At 39.5% G+C, this 23,719-nt stretch overlaps 1 protein-coding gene across 3 annotated transcripts in view; it reads left to right on the plus strand.

Moving 5' to 3' along the window:
- The first annotated feature begins 259 nt into the window (after positions 1 to 259).
- Positions 260 to 23,719, plus strand: part of BCL2 (BCL2 apoptosis regulator) — a 130,983-nt gene continuing 107,523 nt past the window's right edge. The window contains exons 1-2 of one of the 3 annotated variants that reach the window (XM_048839726.2): positions 260 to 899; positions 1,260 to 2,010. In XM_048839726.2, coding sequence (XP_048695683.1) covers positions 1,444 to 2,010 — 567 coding nt within the window. In that variant the 5' untranslated portion in view covers positions 260 to 899; positions 1,260 to 1,443. The remainder of the gene's footprint in view (positions 900 to 1,259; positions 2,011 to 23,719) is intronic. The other 2 variants (XM_048839727.2, XM_048839725.2) reach the window with 2 other exon arrangements.

A 23,719-nucleotide genomic window follows, 5' to 3' on the forward strand; every position in this document is an offset into this window, starting at 1 on the left:
CAGCGAGGTGGAGCTCTAGGGAACCCGCCCCTCTTGTGCGGGCCTCTCCCGGCCACCCTCCTCCCCGCCACTGGCTCCGCTCCTCCTCCGCCCCCTCCCTCCTGCTCTTGCACCCGCGCTATTGACTCTGCTTCCCCGGCCGCCACAGCTACACGGAGCGGACTGGCGCTTCAGCAGCACCACTGCAGAAAGACCAGGGGGCTGCTCTGCCTGGGGGGCTTGCAGGGCTGTCTGCACTGGGGGGGGGGCGGGCGGGTCGTGGGGGAACAGCTTCCTAGCAGCGGTCCTAATTTGTATGAATAATATTCCACACACGCCCCCATCCTCTTCCCTGCACTCTGGGGGCGGGGGGGTGTTTCTTGCTTTTTATACAAACAAAGCTGCTTTGGAAATGCATTTGCTCCCCGGAGTTTAGGCAAAAGTCAAAATTTTGATGCTCCCTTTTGGTGGGTGTGGGTGTGTGAGGGAAGGGGGGAGAGCGTTGGGCTCTGCCTAGAGATCAGTGTCTGAATGAAACTACATGTATTTAATTGCATGTGTCTGTACGTTGCACTGGAGGGGAAAGCACAGCACTTCTGCAAGAGCTTGGAGCCAAAGGTGTGTTTCATCTGCTCTTCATAATTTTGCTTCTGTTTTGGGTTGTTCTCCTTCCTGGGCTCTGAGGCGGGATATTCTGATCTCTGACATGTCTTTGGAGATGTCTGATTAACGGAAGTCGGGGAAATAAATTTTAAAATCCATAGGTTTTGGGGTTTGTTTGTTTTTTTATTTTTTGGTCCCTTTTCTGTCCCGTTGGTGATTTGATCTTGTGAAGCATCAAAGCAACCAGAACTTAACGTGTCTGAAGACTTGTTTTTTTTAAAAAGGAAACTTGACAGAGGAACGTATTTATAGTCCAAGTAAGTACTTTACACAGGAAATTTACTTTGTGTAATTAAAAAACAAAAAAGAAAGAGTTTTGAGATTTTTAGTTTAAAGTGCATTGGATTAACGTTCATCCAAGGCTGTTGAGCAAATCATTTTGAATTGCAGTTTTTACAGTGTATGTTCTTCAGCTCCTTCATTCACATGTGTTAGTTCAGCACCTAGGGGAAATATGCACTTGGTTTTGACTAAGTATGAGATTTTTAAAAAATATATGTTTCAGCATCAAGAAGAAAATGTTTCTAAAATAAATATATAATAAATAATGTGCTTCTGGAAATAAAATACTTACAGCATTTTAAATCTATTTATACTGTGCATCTCAAACCGAGAAGACGAAAGTACCTCTGAGACCTGAGAGCTCCTCATACCATCATGAATGAAACCACATCCAATACAATAACTGGATTATAATTTTTTGGTGGTATTATTATTATTATTGGCTGCTTTACTTTTTTGGGTTCATCCTGCTCCTCTTCTTCCTCTCTCCCTCCTCCTTGCTGCTCCCTGTTGGAAATTATGGCTCATCCTGGGAGAAGAGGCTATGATAACCGGGAGATAGTGCTGAAGTACATCCATTACAAACTGTCACAGAGGGGATATGATTGGGCTGCCAATGAAAACAGAGGACCAGTTTCTCCAAATCTCTCTCCTCCTACTGCTGCTGGGACCTCATCTGACCATGCTGGGCTGGTGTCTCTGCCTCCTGAGCCCCCTGGCTCGGCTGCTGCTAGTAACGTGCCCCTTGGTGATGGGCTGCGCCCAGCACCGCAGGCTGTTCACTTAACTCTGTGCCAAGCTGGAGATGAATTTTCCCGCCGCTACCACAGAGATTTTGCCCAGATGTCTGGCCAGCTGCACTTGACCCCATTCACAGCGAGGGGACGCTTTGTGGCAGTGGTGGAGGAGCTGTTCCGAGATGGGGTAAACTGGGGAAGGATCGTGGCCTTCTTTGAATTCGGTGGCGTGATGTGCGTGGAGAGCGTCAATCGGGAGATGTCGCCCCTTGTGGACAGCATTGCTGTGTGGATGACTGAGTACCTGAATAGACACCTACACAACTGGATCCAGGACAACGGAGGCTGGGTATGTGTCCAGTATTTCTTTCTCTTTAAATTACAGTAAAATCTGCATCAACGGAATCACATACTATAGTGATGCAAGCAGTATAGGAACCTATATAGAACAGCATATGAAAATCATAGTATACTTTATCCCAATGAAAGTACGGCAGTAGTTTGGTTTGTGTTACTGTAGTGTTTATCAACATGTCTGTTGTTGGTATGGGCCTTCTGAAATGTCATGTCATGCAGGAGTTAAAGTTTGGGTGTGGGAGTGTTCTCAGTTACCCAAGCTTTTAGCAGAGGATGGGGAAGCGGCGCACACACGCACACACACACTTTCTTGTTGGCTGGTGCAGTGAGAGTTCTCCCTTCTGTTTCAATGTATTTTAACCATTGAAATCATACATACATGTGTCTTTATGGTAGAATGGGGTCACAGAGCAGGGTGGGAAAGGAAAGTAATGACATTATGTCCAGGAATGATGCTATAGACATGCATGACATGTGCTGCCTAATGCTTTAATGAGGTTGCAGGTAGTAGGGGAAAGAAAAATGTGTGTCTTGTGTATATGCTCTTGTTAGGAACAACATTCTAGTCAGAAATGCTATAAGCAGGAGAACCCTATATTAAGGATAATAGTTTTGACACTGCTCCATTCGGAGTATCATCTCATGTTTATAACACCAAAGATTTAGAATGAGATTTTACTGCATACACTAAAAGTAATAATTTTAAAATTCTCTTTCTAGTGCTTGTCTTGAATCATTTTTAGGGATAGAAGGAATAAAGCCCTTCTAGGAGACCTGGGGAGGAACTTTCTGTGACAGTTTTCTGGAGAGTACATGATATTTGTTGTAGCCTGGTGTATTGCAAAGGCAAGAAGTATTTTATGAGTCCCAAGGATAAAAAAATCTCTGGCTGAGGTGATCTTAGATGGGGATAAATTCAGCCATAGGCAAGGAAAATCTACTATTTTCATCCTTACAATCAAACGTCATCTCTTTCTCTCTCAAATAATAGTTTTATCAATTGAAAGTTGTTTTCTCTTTATTTTCTGTATTAAAATTGTGTTCCCATGCACCTGATCTCAATTCATTCCTGCAATGTGGATAAAACCAATCTTGTATGATTTGCCTGTAATATATTTCTGAATCGGAGGAGTGTAATTGAGCAAGAGACACATTGCAACAGAAAACTTAACATATGAGTCAGGAGGCTGCCATAAGTCATTGTAAGGGAGAAAGTATAATAGTTCTGGGGAGCTATAGGTCCTAGTTCTTTCTGCTATGAGGTTAGGGTGACGAGACAGCAAGTGTGAAAAATCAGGACAGGGACTGGGGGGTAATAGGCACCTATATAAGAAAAAGCCCCAAATATCGAGACTGTCCCTATAAAATCGGGACATCTGGTCACCCTATATGAGGTACATTTATAGAGCAAAATCTATTATATAACACAATTTTTAATGCATTTTGTTTATACATGTTTTTAAAAATGAGTTTAATAAACTGTTACTGTACTTAGTTTTCAGCATCCATCGTTTTCATTAGGTAGTGTTATATTCTGAAGTATGCTATAGCTTGTTTTGGACGTTATAAATATGGTATAAAAAGTTGCAATGGGGACCTGAAAGATAGCCTTTGAAGATGACATTTCTCTAAATGAGTCTTTAGCATTCCTTGGGACAGCTGTTTCTGCTGTGCATAGGAGAGCAGAATGTTTAGAGTTTTTTAGATCTTAAAAATTAGGCCAAACATTAAGGGAATGACTTCCATTGACTTCAGTGGGCTTTGGATCAAGCCCTAATGCTATACTGTGTGCATATTATCTTCTATTTAAAAAATATACATAATGAATACAAATGAAAACTGGAATGAAAAATCTTGTCCAGATGACGCAAACATACTAATGTGATTTCTCGACATTTAGAAATACAATAATCTAGTACTCTAATGGTAACAGCCTTTAAAAGGAAAGATGATTCTTAATGATACTGTGATGTTTATTGAAGTTTCATGTAGTGACTACTGATTTTTTTCAATGCATGTGACACCATTTATTGTGTATATATTGGTTAGTATACATATGTAAAAAGATATGCAAGTTATCACCACACCATAGACTTTCATTTGTATCTCTGTAAAATAGGTTGCACCAGTTAAGTCCTATGATTATTAACAACATAGGTAGAAATTTCTAGGCTCAAATGCAGCTGTTGGGATCCTCATTTCAGATGGAGGAAATCCAAGGTGGCACTTCTCATAGAATTTGTTTTTCAAAATGTGTAAAAGGAAAAACATGCTTCATGGCATAATTTATAGTGTGATGACACTTGCCAGGTGCTGGAAGCACTCTATTCAACCTGGCATTTACAACATACCCAACATATACCCTTATTACAGTATAATGAATGTCTCTTTATAACTAATTACTCACATGCAGACATATTAACACTTTATGTGGTCTAAGCATAACTGTATATCACATCTCTATACTACATGGGTACCTGGTACAACTATATGAAATGCATATTTTTACAGCCTTCTGCTTTACAGTGTCATGGTCCAATATGTAGTATTATGATCGTTTGTGGTAGGATGTGATACTACAATGTATTGTTTATGAAGACTGTCACAAACTGTAAGGGTCAAATGATCAGTCACAAGTTATGCAGCAAACAAGTTGCTCAGCTTCCATTTACTCCATTTTGTGAGTGTACCTCTGGTAACCAGGTCTGAAAGTTTTTGGCTGCAAATGTCTTTAAAAACAAACAAACAAACAGCTATTATACACCAGGAAATATCTTCAAAAGGACCTACATGTATTATTTCATAAGGAAAACAAAGAGAGAAACCCAGACAAACATAGGAGTCAGGAAGGGATATAACTTGTGGACTACAAATTTTAATGATTGTTAGATGTCTTAATGTTTAGGTTGTTTAATGGCTTTGATACTCAAGACTTAAAAACACAAGTCAACCAAACTGCCTACATTAGGCTGTATTTTTACCTTGCTATTCTGGTGGCACAGAAATATGACTAATAGATTTGAACACTGGTCAGGATGCTACAGTATTGTACAGTGACTTGATAAAAACATCTTAATCATATTACAAAAGAAATAAGAGAACCAGGTCATCTCTAGAATTTCATGGTATTAAGTATAATATATATTTTCTGATTGCCCAATATATGGCTTTATTTTATTTTATTTTATTTTTAATATCTGCTATTCTCACTGTGGAATATTGATGAGCACAGCTTGTTACTTATGAATCTGATTTAGGGAATATTAAATGTGATGTACCTTTGGGAAATAACCATATTTGTTTTGGAATAATGAATTCCTAGTAGGCTAGTATGGAGCCCAAAGACTAAATTACAGATCAGCAGTGCTCAACCCTGAGCTTTTTTATAGCCCAGCAGGTGACTCTCTTCTTGGGTTTGAGGTTTTTTTGGAAAGAAGGAATTAAAAACAAAGAACAGAGGGTCATGGAATGAGAGAGGCACTCTCACATACATATATTATAGAGTGCTGGGGGCAGGAGAGAGAGATTAATCCTTATTTGTGCTAATGGTTAGTTCAGGTAAGTGGGGAAAATGTTACTTTGATGATTTACTTAAAACAAAAAATGCTGTACCTGAAAGTAATTTATTTAGGGTCAGATTTTGATATTCTTACTTTGTTGAGTTGTCCTTTAGAAGTCCCGTTGGTTTCAGTGAGACAATTTGCAACATAAGGTCTTATGTGGTAAGGGCATCAAAATCTGTCCCTTTTTTGTTTTGATGAGTGCATTAGCTGTTGCTCAATTTATGATATTCTTTTTTTTGAAATATTAATATATGAGTTCTTCTGAGCCTCATGTTGACTCCATTTAATGACTAAGTCACTATTTGACTGTTAAAGGGACACTGTCAGTTTGAAATCTGATCTGCTTAAAAAAATGAATTAATAGTAGTTTCAGGTACAAAACCTTCTGAGTCCGTTGCCAGGTCTTGTGGTTTTACAATGAAATTTTCTTATTTATCATAATATTTTTCTCAATGCTCTTGCTGAAGAAGCAACTAATCTTGTTAACGCCTGTGTAACAGAAGAAATTAATTCTAAGAGAAACAGTGAAACTGACTATATGCAAGCTGTTGTCAAATGCAAAAAGTAAACAAAGTGAAAAAACAGAGGAAATACAGAATTTTCTCTAATCTCTTTCATGTATAGTAATTATAGCTATACTTATAACAATGTTAGGTAAAATATTTTCTGAAATAAGTGGTCGGTTTTTAACTTGACCATGTCTTTTTAAAGGTTGAGTACTACTGTTCTAGGAAATGGCTATACTGCCAATTGTAGCTAATTGCTTTCATATGGCAAAGTAATGTGATGTTCAAACAGCTGGTTTATAGGATGGGTTTATTCTTAGTTACAATATTGAGAACTATTTTTTCTGTGTTTGCTAATACAGAAAATTCTGTGTTAATTAATACACTAATACATGTGTCCTGGGAGATGCTGTGTTTTCAGTGGTGAGCTAAAAATATCTAGTTTAAGATTGGTGGGTTTTTAGTATGTGGACTGACACTACAATTTGCTAATCCACAAATGCATGGTAGATCCAATCAAATTGCTTTGCCAACCTACTGCAGTGTAAATGCACTGATTCAGCGGAAGAGTCACAGGACCCATTCAGTGATGTGTGAAATTGTGTCGAGCAGGAGCATTTTCCCAGCAGCCAAACGTCAGGGCCCAGATTTTCCAGTGTGGCACAGCCTGTTTGCGCTGCATCAGTGGTGGAATCTGACCCGAAAGGGGATTTTAAACTCTCCAAGAAGAACTACCTCAACATAAAGTGGATCATTTTGGTGGTGCAGGGCTGGGATAACTGGGAAAAAGGGATACAATCAGAGAAAAGGGGGAGCCATGCCTGGATTAATGCTTTAACCCTCTGTGTTGGTTTTGGCCTCTTGTGGTTGCTTGATGCTGGTATAAATTATAGCAAATCTTGGGATCCTATGGTGCAAAAGAGGGAATGGCTCGGATGAGGAAAGTGCAAAGGGGTGTGTGTGTGAGTGTGTGAGCAATGCCTAGTGAATGTGGCACTGGGCTGGAAGTTAGGAGACCTGGTTTCTATTCATTAACCTGCTGTGTGACCTTGGTCAAATCAGTTCCTCTCCATTGCCTCTGTTTTCTCTCCCTCCTTTAGTTTGACTTGTCTGTTTAGACCAGGGGTTCTCACAATAAATTTTTTGGTGGCCTCAGAGTGCGGCCACCAACTCTGTTTTTTTCTTAAAATTTTTCTTAAAATACTTAATTAACGTTAGGGAAAATAAGTAAATATGCACATAGACATGTCCAAATCATTATTTTTATTAGTGAGTCTGGAAAAAAAAACCTACATAAATAAATTATAATGTACAGTTCTCTATTCTTTACTGGACCTGAATAGATACACAAATAAGGTGCTTTGCACATTCTGGTCTTTTGTTTTTGGTTGCCTTTTTTAAAAAAAGGCATGCTAGCTAATAAGTCTGCTGCTGCGAAAAGTCATATTTTATGTTTGCTAATATCACTTTTCATAGCAGATTTACTAGCTAGCTGGGAGGCTGTGAAAAGTGATATTAACTACTATACAAATATGAATTTTCACAGCAGACTTACTCAGCCCTGGAAAGCTAGGGGACAAATTTAAGCCCTGGATGGGCAGGTGGGTAGCGAGACAATGGGGGCCGGGGACAATGTGTGGAGAGGTGATCCCAGGGTCCAGAGGAGGCTACAGAGGATCAAGAACAATGGGGGTGAGCCGAGAGCCAGCACCCACCCCTGTGTGGCTGGGATCCAGGGCTGGAGCCCAAAGTCCCACAACTGGAGCCCGCCACCCCAGGGCTGAAGCCCGATCGGGCCTCACCATGCCCAGGAAGGTGGGGAACTCACTGGCTTCCTGCTCCTCCGGCGTTTGTGGCTCCAGAGGGCCCAATCCCTTCTGGTGGCCCTGGGGAAGAGGCACTGCTTTGCGCGCTCCCCCTCATCCTGCAGTCACTGCCCAGGAGGCTGTGGTCACAAGAAAAGCCCCATAGTGGCCACACTTGAGAAATGCTGGTTTAGGCTATAAGATTTTCAGGACTGTCTTTCACCATTGTGTAGGTAAAATGCTGAGTTTTGTGGGGCCCAATCGTTGGACCTCTAGATGTTACAGTAATGAACTGTTGCTACTACTCCTACTAATGTACTACTAGTACATTAATCTTTTGCCTGTGCTTTGTGCAGATAAGGCATAGCTGCCTAAACTTAGTCAATGGCTGTAGCAATAAAAAAACAATAATCAAAAACAGTGTGAGAAATCTGATTAAATAACACATCTTTAGCAAAGTGGATTTTTTTATTTTCTATTTTCATCCATTTTAGTAATTCAGTTTACAGGGAAAATGTAAAGCTGCATATTGATAAAAGTATCCATTTTGTCAAGTGTTGGAGCAATTTATTATTAGTGATAGCTTTGTATTTTGATTGGATGATTTTGTTCTGCTTTTAGTAGATTGTATTTTCTCTTCTTTATTTCTGATTGACTACTTACTCATCAGAGTCTCCAGATTTCTGTAGTGATTTATAGTTACACTTTCTAGTAATTGTTTCTTAAACAGATGCAGTTCCAGTCTCTTAAATGTCAACAGTCACAAAGTAGCAGGAGCCCCAGAAAAGCCACAGCCATAACCTTCCTGTCTCCCCCCCCCCCCCCTTTAGTCTTTCCCATCTAAGTTCATACGGCTTGACAGCTCTATGATGACCCCTTCAGAAACAGTGTGTGTGAGTGGAGCATATTTAGAGGTTTTTACCTCTCAGTACATCCACAGAACCATTCCTAAATATGTGAATCATTTTGTAGCTGTAGTTTAGCAACTGTAAACAAAGAAACAACAAAAGGACACTGCAGATAGAAAACAGAACTGTCTTAATATTAAATGTTTTGGAAGATTTTTTCAGATATGTAGTGTATTTTGAAATTCAAAGGTTTAGCTAGAGAATCTAATTGTATGGCATTCTCATGGAACGTGATCTAATGTTCTTGGAAGTTGATGGGAACATTTCCACTGACTTCAGTGGTCATTGGACCAGGTCCATGGAGTGCTAAACTCTGGGGTCCTATTTTCCGTTCACAATGGTATAAATTAAGAGTAACTGCATTTGTTACGTTATGTTGGTCACCAGTTTTACACCAATCTGACTTTTGGTTTATTCATTATGCAATAACAAACAAAGACAGCCAGAAAATTAGCTTTTACTAATTCACTTGGCACTTATGGCCTGACTCAGTGCCCATTGAGGTAAATGGAAAAACTCCAGTTGACAGCAGTGGGCCCTGGATCAGGCTCTTAATCTTTTCTCTATTATTTTCCATCACTGGAAAACCATTAATTTGGTTATTAATTTATTAATTAATTTATTAATGTTATTATAATTTATTTGGTTATTAATTTATTAATGGTTTAATAAATAAACCATTCATTTTCTCTCTGAAGTGGGTGCTAGTCCCTTATCAAATAGTAATAAATATCGTAACTGAAAAGGCAGTTGTTACTCAGTGACAACAAAATACAATTATTTTTGATGGCAGTACTGGGATGGTGTTTCTCATTCCATGCACACTAATAGGATAAATGAAGGTGTGTGGTGCTATAAATCTGTTCCACAGCAGGGTAACATCCAGACCTTCTTGGCACGCACGCACGCACACACACACACACACACACACACACACTGATGACCAGTTTGGAGAATTTTTATTCTGCTCTGGCTTTTGGTTTCATAAATGATCAGATTTTTATTTGGCTTGTAAAAGAGCATGAAGCTTGATAACTTTTCCAAGTGCACCCAGGAATCTAGCATTCCTTCTTCTTTTCCTGTTGGGGGTTCTGCAGTATGCTATGTCCAAGTTGTAGCTGGTTTTTACCAATGCTGTTATTTTGCATCTTGAATTATATGCAGAAAAATCTTGCTCATTCACACTGACTGGGAAGCTCCCTACAATTGCCTGTATTTTACAGATTAGTAAGTATCAAACAAATATGATTTGAAGAAGAAGAAAAAATACATTGCTTAATGCACCTGTTCATTTAGGGCCCAATCCTGCTTCAAATGAAGTCACTGAGAGTTTTCCATTGACTTCAGTGGGAGCATGAGTAGACCTTATTTAGGCAATTGTTAAATTTTACCTGTTTCCGATACAGTAAAATTTAACCATTTACTTTAACCAAATACTTTTTATACAACACATAATTAACCACTGGTGCTTGGATTAGAAAACATGCCTTATAAAGAGATACCCAAGGAGCTCAATTTATTTACCTTAACTGAGAGATGGTTAAGGGGTGACTTGATCACCGCCTGTAAGTACCTACATGGGAAACAGAAATTTGATAATAGAGGGTTTCTTCAATCTACCCGGCAGAGGCATAACAAGACCCAATAGCTGGAAGTTGAAGCTAGACAAATTTACTAGAAATAAGGGATGCATTTTTAACAGTATAGGTAATTAATCATTGCAACAACTAACCAGGGAAATTTCCATCACTTGAAATTTCTAAATCAGGATTGGATGTTTTTCTAAAAGATATGCTCTAATTCAACCACAGCTATTGGACTTGAAGCAGGAATTAATTCCAGAAAGTCTTATGACCTGTGTTTATGCAGAAGGTCAGACTAGAAGATCACAATGGTCCCTTCTGGCTTTAAAATGTATGGATCCATTACACAAGATATCCCTGTGTTTAAGAGCTTAGTTGGATTCAGTAAAGATTTATATGGATAATGAGAACATCGACATTTACATTAGACAGGATATGCTTATAAGGGATATGAACCCATATGAATCGGGATAAATCACACAATAACTGATGAAAAGTTTGGAAAAAACTTCTTCTATTGGTAGTTTAGTCCATCATTATTCATTATGTGGTTTTTTGTACATTCCTCTGAAGTAACTGGTACTAGTCACTGTCAGAGACAAAAAGAACGAGGAGTACTTGTGGCACCTTAGAAACTAACAAATTTATTTGGGCATAAGTTTTCGTGGGCTAAAACCCACTTCATCGGATGCATGCAGTGGAAAATACAATAGGAAGATATATATACACAGAACATGAAAAAATGGGTGTTGCCATACCGACTCTAACAAGACTAATCAATTAAGGTGGGCTATTATCAGCAGGAGAAAAAAAAACTTTTGGAGTGATAATCAGGATGGCCCATTTCAAACAGTTGACAAGAAGGTGTGAGTAACAGTAGGGGAAAAATTAGCATGGGGAAATAGTTTTACTTTGTGTAATGACTCATCCACTCCCAGTCTTTATTCAAGCCTAATTTAATGGTGTCCAGTTTGCAAATTAATTCCAGTTCTGCAGTTTCTTGTTGGAGTCTGTTTTTGAAGTTTTTTTGTTGAAGAATTGCGACTTTTAGGTCTGTAATTGAGTGACCAGGGAGGTTGAAGTGTTCTCCAACTGGAACCATCAGAGGCTCATTCCCCTGCACATCTACCAATGTGATATATGCCATCATATGCCAGCAATGCCCCTCTGCCGTGTACATTGGCCAAACCGGACAGTCTCTACGCAAAGAATAAATGGACACAAATCAGACGTCAAGAATTATAACATTCAAAAACCAGTCGGTGAACACTTCAACCTCCCTAGTCACTCAATTACAGACCTAAAAGTTGCAATTCTTCAACAAGTACTCCTTGTTCTTTTTGCTGATATAGACTAATATGGCTACCACTCTGAAACCTGTCAGAGACAAGATGCTGGACTAGATAGACCACTGGTATGGTGTGGGAATGCCTACGATTACTTCACAGTTTACTCAAATATAGAATAATGTATTTTTTGTAAAAGTAATGAAATCTCTAAGTATGTGGCCTTGCTATAGCAACTCTTCTATTAAAACTATGTTGAGAAGTGGGAATGAGTCTGTGGCTTCTTTTCAGGAGTGTTGTATTTGTGGGCTATTGAATTAGATATTGATGAGATTTTTACTGGCATTAGAAGATAATTTTATTAAAATAGTAATTTTAAAGGCATTTTCTTTTGTAAGAGCATCTACACTATTGAATTCACCGTTGTACTCACACATGTATTTATGATTTAGTTTAATTAATTTAATAGGAATAGTCATACGTTAAAAGAATGCTATCATTCTATGCTAGAAATAAAATGAGTGAAGAGATGGTTACCATGCTTTGTTAATAAGAAAAGATACCTCATCACCACTATGTATGAGTGGGTTTCACTCTGTTAATATGTATGATTTTATGTACTGAAATCATATGTAATTAAGGGAAACAATCCCCTTTCCCCGCAAAGAGATATTAAAGCACTGTGGCCTAGTTATTACAGAAGGGGGCTGGGAGCCAGAACTCCTTAGTTTATTTCTTGGTTCTACTACTGATTGGGTGTGTGATATTGAGCCAGTCATTTAATCTCTCTCTCTGTCTCAGTTTACCCAACCATGAAATGGATACTTGATATGCCTTCCTCATAACAATGTTGAGAAGCACAGGCTACCAAGCAGTTTAGGTCTACTTGTTTTTTTTTAATTAAAAAGAAAAGATTTTACAAGACCTAATATTAACTGAATGGTTTTCATGTCAGTTTTGAGTTTGGAGTTAAACAATATTCTATAGTGCTTACATTCATCATTGCTGTAGTTGGCTGGTAGGTGCAACCAGAAGGTAATTAGACAGATTAGAAAGTGACTATTGGCCAAGTTTAGCTCAGTGAACTGCAGAAAAATAAAAGCTTAACTGTTTCAATATAAATTATATTTAAATGCTTTCAGTTTTAATAATGTGTTTAGCAAAGCAGGTAGAGGAAATTACCAATGAATGGAAAAACAAGTTATTTTGGTCAATTTGGAGGTTGGTTCGCTGTTTGTAGATTTTTATTTGGAACCATGGAAAATTTTCAGTGCTATAGTTTGCAGCTTTAGGCCTTTCCCTTGTGCATGAGTAGGCCTTTCCTGGTAAACATTTAACAAAGGAAACTCTCCTTCCTTTTAGTTCGCCTTATACACATGTATAAAACTAATTACATTATTTTAGCAGTACACACACAATACATCTGTATGCATGCACACACATACTCCTCCACTAATGCAAACCTGCTTCCTAAATAAGTAAATCTCAGGTACAGTTAGATAAAATATGAAGACCTATTCACTCAAATAAGATATGCCTAATTACCAAATCAGTGGAGCTATTCATGAGCTTAAAATTAGGCACATGCTTCAGTACCTTGCTGAATTGGGGCCTGTCTGTAGCAGGGACAGACAAAACTCCTATTTAATCCTTTGGGACTTTTGCCTGTGTGATTACATAAGCATTGGGTCCTATGGCTGTAGTCCAATGAATTTTTACAGCAATATATTGTACATTGCAAAGCTTGTATTGTGTTACTGCAGTTAAATAATTTTTTTTTAAATCAATTTCATACTAGAGGAAGTTGTCATTTTCCTTAGGAGAACCTGTGAAACCGATTCCAAGAAAGAAAGTAAGTAAAGGAGAAACAGAGTTCAGGAACAGGTTTGCTGAGTTGGAAAATGAAGAAGGGGCACAGCAGGAAAAATGAAGTAGGAAGGGTAAGGAAGAAAAGACAAGTGGCTAATCCTGTAAGAAGAGGGGAAGAGCCAATGGAGATACCCAGAGTACAGAGCCCCAAGAGGATACAGGATGACTTGCAGAAGATTGCAAGGGAGAATAAAAGACAAGAGGACTTGCAGCCAGAAAGAACAGGCGGAAGGCCGGAGAATCACACCATCACCAGGAAAAGGCAGGTTTATGTGACTGGGGGCTCCCTACTAAGAAAAAGATACAGGCCTGTCACCGGAGCTGATCTGGAGAACAGAAGAGTGTGCTGTCTGCCGGGAGCTAAGATACAGGATGTGGACCTAAGGCTGAAGAGGATCCTAATGGGAGCTGGAAATAATCCACTGATTGTCCTTTATGTGGGAACAGATGATACAGCTAGATTCTCGGTGGAACATATCAAGGGAGATTATGCCAGGCTGGGGAAGATGCTTAATGAAATGGAGGCTCAGGTATCTCCAGTGGGATTCTGCCTGTCCCTAGAGGAGGAGAATGAAGGTGAGACAAGATTATGACGATCAACAGATAGTTCAGGCAATGGTGCTATAAGGAGGGTTTTGGAATGTTCGACCACTGGGAGGCATTCGTGGACAGAGGACTGTTCTCCTGGGATGGACTCCTCCTGAGTAAGGAGGGAAATAGACTTCTGGGATGGAAGTTGGCACAACTCATTAAAGGAGTTTTAAATTAGGAACTTCGAGGAGATGGTTGGGAGATGCTCGTATGATCTCCACACCTGAATTTAACATTGAGAGGGAGAAAAATCAAGTAAGAAAGGATACAGCAATGGAGAAAGGAACAGCAGTGGGTAGGAGAATGGACATTACCAGGAAAGATAGTGCTGATACCAGTCAGGCGATACTGGCAGTAGAATGACTGACTGTACCCAATCGGGCGAGGAATGTGGGTGTAGCCAAGCAGCAACAATGAAGATGATTTGTAGATCAATGCAAGGAGCCTGGGCAACAAAATGGAGGAACTAGAACTAGTGGTGCAGGAAGTGAAACCAGGGATTGGGATAACAGAAATATGGTGGAATAGTAGTCATGACTAGAGTACAGGTTTTGAAGAGTACGTGCTGTTCAGGGAAGACAGAAATAAAGGCCAAAGGTGGTAGAGTAGCATTGTATATTAATGATGAGGTAGACTGTGTAAAGAAATTAGAAGTGTTGGAATATATAAGACCAAGTCTGTTTTGGGCCAAAATTACTTTGGGGAAGAAAGCTACTAGAGGGTCCCCAGGCCAGTGCTCCGGGTGTGCTACAGACTGCTCCCCACCCCCTGGATCAGATTTGGCTATGGATAGAGACCTCTAATGTTTTTAATGAAATAAGTGCTACTGGGAAATGTGTGATTACGGGAGACTTTAACTTCCCAGATATAGATTGGAGGAAAAAATGCTACTACTAATATTAGGGCTCAGATTTTCGTGCATGTGATAGCTGACAGATTTCTTCACCAAATAGTAGCTGAACCAGCAAGAGATTTGGTATTGGTGAGTAGTGAGGACTTTTATAAAAGAACTGGTTGTAGGGAGCAACTTTGGTTTGAGTGATCATGAGGTCATTCAGTTTAAATTAAGTGGAAGGATAAACAAAAATAGATCTGCAACTACTGTCCTTGATTACAAAAGGGCAAACTTAAAAAAATTAAGGGAATTAGGGACGTGGACAGGACTGAAGAACTCAAGGATCTGAATGTGGAGGAGGTTTGGAATTACTTTGAAAGTTGCAGAAGCTATCTGAAGCCTGCATCCCAAGCAAGGGGGAAAATTTGTAGGGAAGGGCTGCAGACTAAGCTGGATGAGCAAGCATCCCAAATGGGTGATTAAGAAAAAAGCAGACAGCCTACAAGGAATGGAAGATAGGAGGAATCAGCAAGGAAAGCTACCTCTTGGAGGTCAGAAAATGTAGAGATAAAGTGAGAACTGCCAAAAGCCAAGCAGAGTTAGACCTTGCAAAGGGGATAAAAACCAATAGTAAAAGGTCCTATAACCGTACAAATAAGATGGAAAGAAGTGGGACTGCTAAATACTAAGGATGGGGTGGAGATTAAAAATAGTCTAGGCCCAGCCCAGCACCAAAACTGATACTTTGCCTCGGTTTTTAATGAGGCTAATGAAGAGTTTAGGGGTAGTGGCAGGGTGGCGAATGAGGATATGGAGGTAGAAATTACCCCATCCAAGGTAGAAGTCAAACTCAAACAGCTTAATGGGACTAAATTGAGGAGGCTGGATAATCTCCATCCAAGAATATTAAAGGAACTGATTTATGAAATTGCAAGCCCAATAGCAAGGACTTTTAATAAATCTGTAAACTCGGGGGTTGTATCCTATGACTGGAGAATTGCTAATATAGTTCCTATTTTTCAGAAAGGGAACAAAGTGATCTGGGAAACTACAGGCCTGTTAGTTTGATCTCAACAGTATGCAAGGTCTTGGAACAAATTTTGAAAGAGAAAGTAGTTAAGGACAGAGAAGTTAATGGTAATTGGGATAAAACACAGCATGGTTTTACAAAAGATAGATTGTGCCAGACCAACCCAATCTCCTTCTTTGAGAAGATAACTGACTTTTTAGACCAAGGAAATGCAGTAGATCTAATCTACTTGCATTTCAGTAAGGCATTTGTTACAGTTCCCACATGGGAAATTATTAGTTAAATCAGAGAAGATGGGGATTAATATGAGAATTAAAAGGTGGATAAGGAACTGGTTAAAGGGGAGACTACAACGGGTCATACTGAAAGTTGAACTGTCAGTCTGGAGGGAGGTTACTAGTGGAGTTCCTCAGGGATCGGTCTTGGGACCAATCTTATTTAACATTTTTATTACTGACAAAGTGGAGTGTGCTAATAAAATTTACAGATTACACAAAATTGGGAGATATTGCCTATACAGAGGAGGACTGGAATATCTTATAAGAAGATCTGGATCACCCTGTAAACAGGAGTAATAGAAATGGGATGACATTTAATAGTGCAAGGTCATGCATTTAGGGACTAACAACAAGAATTTTCGCTATAACCTGGGGATGTATCAGTTGGACGTGACAGAGAAGGAGTGAGACCTGCATGTATTGGTTGATCACAGGATGACTAAGCGCCAGTGTGATGTGTCCATGAAAAAGGCTAATGCAGGCAAGGTATTTACAGTAGAGACAGGGAAGTGTTAGTACCATTATACAAGGCACTGGTGACACCTCATCTGGAATACTGTGTGCAATTCTGATTTCCCATGTTTAAGACAGATGAATTCAAACTGGAACAGGTGTAGAGAAGGGCCACTAGGATGTTCTAATGAATGGAAAACCTACCTTATTCACAGGAGACTCAAAAAGAGTGTGGCTTGTTTAGCCTAACCAAAAGAAGGCAGTTGGGAGGTATGATTGCCCTCTATAAATACATCAGAGGGATAAATACCAGTGAGGGAGAGGCGTTATTAAAGTTAAGCACCAATGTGGACACAAGAACAAGAGGATATAAACTGGCCATCAACAAGTTTTAGGTTTGAAATTAGGCAAAGGTTTCTAACCATCAAAGGAGAGAAGTTATGGAACAGTCTTCCAAGGGGAGTAGTGGGGGCAAAAAATCTAACTGGTTTCAAGACTGAGCTTGATAAGTTTATGGAGTGAAAGGTATGATGAGACTGCCAACAATGCCATGTAGCTGAACTGCAACTGCTAGCGGCAGATATCTCCAATGGCCAGTGATGGGACGCTAAATGGGGAGTGCCCGAGTTACTACAGAGAATTCTTTTCAAGGGTCTGGCTGATGGGTTCTACCCATGTGCTCAGGATCTAACTGATCACCATATTTGGGGTCGCGAAGGGATTTCCCCCCAGGTCAGATTGGCAGAGACCCTGGGGGTTTTTCACCTTCCTCTGCAGCATGGGACATGGATCACCTGCAGCTTTAAACTAGTGTAAATGGTGGATTCTCTGTAATTTGAAGTCTTTAAACCATGATTTGTGCACTTCAGTAATTCAGCCAGTGGTTAGGGGTCTATTACAGGAGCGGGTGGGTGAGGTTCTGTGACCTGTGATGTGCAGGAGGTCAGACTAGGTGACCATGATGGTCCCTTTTGTCCTTAAAGCCTATGAGAATACTTAGAGACTGCAATGCAGAATGTGGGAGAGTGCGTTATATCTTATTTTAAAAAAAACTAAAGGATTATTTCCTTAAAAAACAACTTCTACAAGTCATTTTATTCTTGATTTATTTATTTTTTTAAAATAAAATGTACCCAGTTAGAAAAACATCTCAGGTTGGATATACAGAATTAAATTCAATTAATGACATTTAAAAACAAAATTAAAAACACCCCAAGGCACTCTACTGCCAAATTCTGAATAAAAATAAGCAGTGGACTGTGTCCTCAAGAATCTGCAAATGTAAGTTAGGTCAGACACGGTCAAGAACTATCCACTGAAATCACCTGGGAACTGTTCACCTCTGACATTCAGTGTAGGGATTATTGCAGTGGTGGGCAACCTGCGGCCCATCAGGGTAATCTGATTGTGGGCTGTGAAACATTTTTCTGACATTGTCTGTCTGCAGGCATTGCCCCCCCCGCAGCTTCCAGTGGCCGTGGTTCTCTGTTCCTGGCCAATGGGAGCTGTGGGAAGCGGCAGCCAGCATGTCCCTATGGCCTGCTGCTTCCTACAGCTGCCATTGGCTGGGAACGGCAAACTGCGCCCATTGGGAGCTGCGGGGGGGGCCGTGCCTGCGGACCGTCAATGTCAGCAAAATGTCTCGCAGCCTGCAATCTGATTACCCTGATAGGCCGCAGGTTGCCCACCACTGTTGGCTCAGTTGCCTCAGCTGATCTCTGTTGCAGTGGTATATTTGTAGTCCATAGGCAGTCTTTGAGATAACCAGGACTCAAGCCATATAACACTTCATAGATCAAAATCAAAAACCTGAATTGCACTTGGAAATGAATAGGAAGCCAGTAAAGTATAAAAGTCATTTACTCCAACTTTATGGCCCCTGTATACTACCGGGGCAGATCTTCAATTGGTATATATTGTCAGGAGCTGTGAGATTTTATACTAGCTATGGATCTGATCTCTTCCCTGAATGGTGTAAAGGGTCCTTAGAGTAACTGAGAATCAGCACTAGTGTGTCCATCATTTTCAAACTATTGTTCGACCTGTCCCATTTCTTTATTGTCCCAAATATACTTCTCTGTAGTGTCAAATAGTAATATTATTTTACATTTTATAGGAGAGAACTAATTTGCTCATCTCTTAAATTCATTTGCTTCTAGAATGGAAGGTGGTAATCCTTCAGCAGTACACAGCATCACTGAACAGCAGTTTAGGACAGGACATGAAAATTATTGTGTTCATTTGAAACTTCACATGGCAGGCAGAATGTAAATAAATGACGCACCCTGGAATTCCATCAGAATGCTGTAGTAATTCATCATTGGCTTCAGAGCAGCTTCAGTAGAGGATTCTACCATTCTATTTTAGACTAGGGTATCAAATCCTGGACCCGTTGAAGTTAGTGGCAAAACTCCTATTGATTTCAGTGGGTTCAGGATTTCACCCTAGGATTCTAAGACTATTGGTAGCTACAGTTAAACAGGGAGCACTAAAAGCATCCTGAATTGTTTAGCTGTGGAACATAGCATTGCTATGAAGAAGTGGCAGGCAACATTGGAGGTTCTAAAATTTTGGCCTAAGCGTGCATGTTCAGTGACAGGTTTCACCGTGTTAGTCTGTATCAGCAAAAACAATGAGGAGTCCTTGTGGCACCTTAGAGACTAACTAAGGTGCCACAAGGACTCCTCGTTGTTTTTTCATGTTCAGTGAGTCACTTACAGCAGCTATCAGACAGGTGCATTCAACAGTGACCATTTGCATGAAAGTTGGGAGGTTTCTTAGTTGTTTTAGAATTTTTGTGGTTCCACTATGTCTCTTATTTAGTTTAAAGATTCCAGCTGTTAAAGCCATGTTTCATCCTCAGTGAATAATCAGCAGATGAAATCTTTGGTGCTTTATTGTTGTGAGTCAGAAGCTCATGACTGCTCTTCACTCTGCTTTTCATTATGCGCTTGCAAACAACGGGAGAACCTGTCAAGTCCTCCCCTTTTACCTTTTTCTAATCTTCCAAGGATGATTGCTTCCACTAAGAGAAATCTATCCTTTTCAGGAGCCATGGGATGGGTTCGTGGTTTGGCTGGAGAAAATTTGTTCTTTATTTTATTTTATCTATATTTCCTTATACAGACTATATGTTTATCCTTTGCTCAAACCAGTCTATTAATTTTAATAAGTGTCCTAGAGATAAAACTGACAAGGGGAGGCAGGCTCTTTGGTTTGCAGCCTCTAATAGCTGGAATGCAATAAATAAACACCAGCTATCACTGTCGAGAATAGACCTGAGGTTCCTTTCTGAGTAACTCCCCTGGGATCAATTCACCAGCCAGTCCGGTGTTTGTTTTATAACAACATACCTTGGGCTCGATGACCTATCTTGGAGATGAACCATTATTTGTTAATCAAATATTAAATAATGCCATAATGCTTAATTTTGCCTTCATACCCATAAGAAGATCTTGCTTTTCCAGCTTCCTGCTCAGAAAGAAATGGCAGTAGACTTCCCCCACTACTTTTTTTTTGCCGCCAGTGCCATTAGTCAAGACTCAAGTTATCTTTAGTGTTGTCCCAAAATAATACTATGCTATTCTTGAGGGCTAGTAACATTATATGCTATTGCATGCAAGCCCTAGGTGTGAAAATAACAGGTGGCCATTGTGTAGAATGTATTTAATTCTCTTTATCAAAAAAAGAAGTAAAACACATGCTACAATCCAATCTCTTGCACTATTCTGGTGGCACAAAAGGGCTGGAAAGCAGCCAGCAGAGTTGGCATAGCTGGCTCCTATGTCTCTTTCCCTGCAGCAGCATCTGGTATAAGGGGTGTGTCAATGGCATAGCCAGCATATATAAAGCTCTTGCAGTCCATAGCTGGCAGATGCCTCTTGCGAACTGTTACCATTCAGAATACTGTAGAGTAGTCCAAAGATTCTAAAGTGTGCGAGGGCTGGCATAGAACAGGCTCCTTTGTGGTTTACCCTTCCTTGGGTGCACCTGAGAGTCTCTAGCACATGGACTTGATAAAATGAGGTTTTAGCATTTAATTTTTTTAACATTGAAATCCATGATCCAAATTGATTATCTGTGTATCTGTATGCCCAAATGAATTGTGACTACCTTCTGACTTTTGTCTTTGAATTGCTAAGTTTTCTTTTCTTCTTTTTGTCATTATGGTGTTATTGTCAACTATGCTGTTGGGGATTCAAGTTGAGCTTTTCGTAATTATGAGAATTTTATAATTCTTGCCTATTTGACTTTTTGTTATAGATCTATTACTGTAACTTTATTAAAGGGTGAATAAAATATAATACAAAAATGCATGAATTTATATATCCAGTAACATTTGAAATACTTTCCTGTGTGTGTGTGTATATATATAGGTTACAGTATATGAATCTTAATTATTTTATTCCCACTGGCAAAGGTTTCAAACCTTTAACACTTATAGGAAATGCTTTTAAAGTAACTATTTTTTAAAGAAAAAAAATTAAGACCTTTAGTTATTCAAACACGTGTAGCCTTGAAATTACAAACAGATACATTTTCACAGTAAGATGAAAGAGTTGTTTTCTTAAACAAACAAATACAACAAATAAATAAGAAAACCCAGCCTGTCAAGGCCTGAGTTCAGCGTTCTGTGTTTCTCCTAGGGGAATTGCTGACACCAGATTACCCTTACAGCAGAGCAGGAATCTGCGTTCCCTATGCTTTCAGTGTTAGTGATGTCAAGTCCTTGCAGAGGAAACATAATACCTGGTGGATAAACGAACCGGAAATATTTTTCAAACTTTGTATTTCAAAATGTATTGACAGTATATATAACTTTAAATTCAACCCCTGAATTATGTTAGGCCCCAATCCTGCAAATACACATACTTACCTTTGTGCACACAACTAGACCCTTTGAAGTCAGTGACTTCTGTGAGAACAGGATTGGGCAGTTGAACCAGAAAGTGAAACTGGCTAGAAACAAAAATTCAGCAGAGTATTGTTTTTTCATTTTCCAAACTGAGCATGACGCAAAACATAAACAACTGATAATATTGGCTAGTATAGGCATTCGTATTGTACTGGCACTAGGGCCTGATGTAAAGCCCTTTGAAATCAATGGAAAGACTCCCACAGACTTAGTGGGCTTTGCATCAGACCCACAGCAACACAGGCAAGGACATTTGCTTTGACAAAAAAAAAACCAAAAAAAAAAAAAAAACCCTAAAAACAAAACTTGTTTTAATCTGACAGTGTCACTTAAAAAAAAAAAAAAAAAAAAAAAAGTGGAAAATTCTCCAGTTTTACCTCCTACATGTTTCTATTATCAAACAGTCACTGGTCTTATTTTAGCCATGACCTTAGTGTTCTTTCCACAGTACACAGGCTGAATGATATGTTGTTCAACTTCTTCTACAATATTATGATGTATCTGTTTTTATATTCTCTGTAACTTTTACTCTCCATGTAAACAAGCCCACCTAGTGCAATCACCTCCTATCCAGGGAGAGTATTTCCATTCCCCTTGGTTTAATTTCGACAGATTTGGCACAGAACACTGTAGTATTTCCATAATAACATTTGAAACAGGATGCCTGCTGTGTTGACATGTGGGTCTAAAAGTGAGTTTTACCATGTGCCAGGAAATTGCATTCTTAAGGAAAATCTAGACATAAATTTTGAACAATCAACACTTAAATTTTGAAAAGTCTGGCAGTAAGCTGTTATATGCCTCATGGGTTTTCAGTTTACTAGTCTTTACTTGATATAAGTAATACCCTTTCTGCATTCTGATCCTCTGGTCCAGCTCAACTGAGCTCACTACAGGACTCAAGAGAGGAGAGGGAGTAAAGGTGGCTGTATGCCACTTTTGTTCCCCTGTTACTTTATATTGCTGGAGATTGGTTTGGGCCCATCTTAAATTAGAGCAGCCTCTGGGTTGCTTAAAATTATACCAGCTTGTACTAGCTCTATAAAGGCTGTTACACCAGCAAGAGATTGCTGGAGCTTACTGCAATCCTGCCATGCCTCCTCCCACCCCAGAATTCTCACTAAGCCAGATGGGGGATGGAAAGGGGTGGAGCAGAGTTGGATATACCAGCTCTAAACTAGCTAGGGATTCCCTAGGGGTAGTCCACTTGGGAGTGATGCATAGAGATCTGGCTCATAGGGTGCTGTTATTAGTATTATTATTTATTATTTGAATTATTATGATGCCTAAGAGCCCTACTCATAGACCAGGACCCTCTTGTGTTAGATGCTGTATAAACAGAACAAATCCATGGCCCCAAATCTGTGAGTTAATGAGTGTCTCACCTTGTGAGAAGAACAGGAGTACTTGTGGCACCTTAGAGACTAACAAATTTATTTGAGCATAAGCTTTCGTGTGCTAAAACCCACTTCATCGGATGCATGCAGTGTAAAATATGGTAGGAAGATATATATATATACACACACACACAGAGAACATGAAACAATGGGTGTTATCATACACACTATAACAAGAGTGATCAGTTAAGGTGAGCTATTAACAGCAGGAGAGAAAAAAAACCTTTTGTAGTGATAATGAAGATGGGCCATTTCCAGCAGTTGACAAGAATGTGTGAGGAACAGTAGGGGAGAAAAAAACATGGGGAAATAATTTTACTTTGTGTAATGACCCATCCACTCCCAGTCTTTATTCAAGCCTAATTTAATGGTGTCCAGTTTGCAAATTAATTCCAATTCAGCAGTCTCTCCTTGGAGTCTGTTTCCGAAGTTTTTTTTGTTGAAGAATTGCAACTTTTAGGTCTGTAATCGAGTGACCAAAGAGATTAAGTGTTCTCCGACTGGTTTTTGAATGTCATAATTCTTGACATCTGATTTGTGTCCATTTATTCTTTTACGTAGAGACTGTCCAGTTTGACCAATGTACATGGCAGAGGGGCATTGCTGGCACATGATGGCATATATCACATTGGTGGATGTGCAGGTGAATGAGCCTCTGATAGTGTGGCTGATGTTATTCGGC

The sequence above is a fragment of the Caretta caretta genome, chromosome 2 (assembly GCF_965140235.1).
Source record: "Caretta caretta isolate rCarCar2 chromosome 2, rCarCar1.hap1, whole genome shotgun sequence".
Lineage (NCBI taxonomy): Eukaryota > Metazoa > Chordata > Testudines > Cheloniidae > Caretta > Caretta caretta.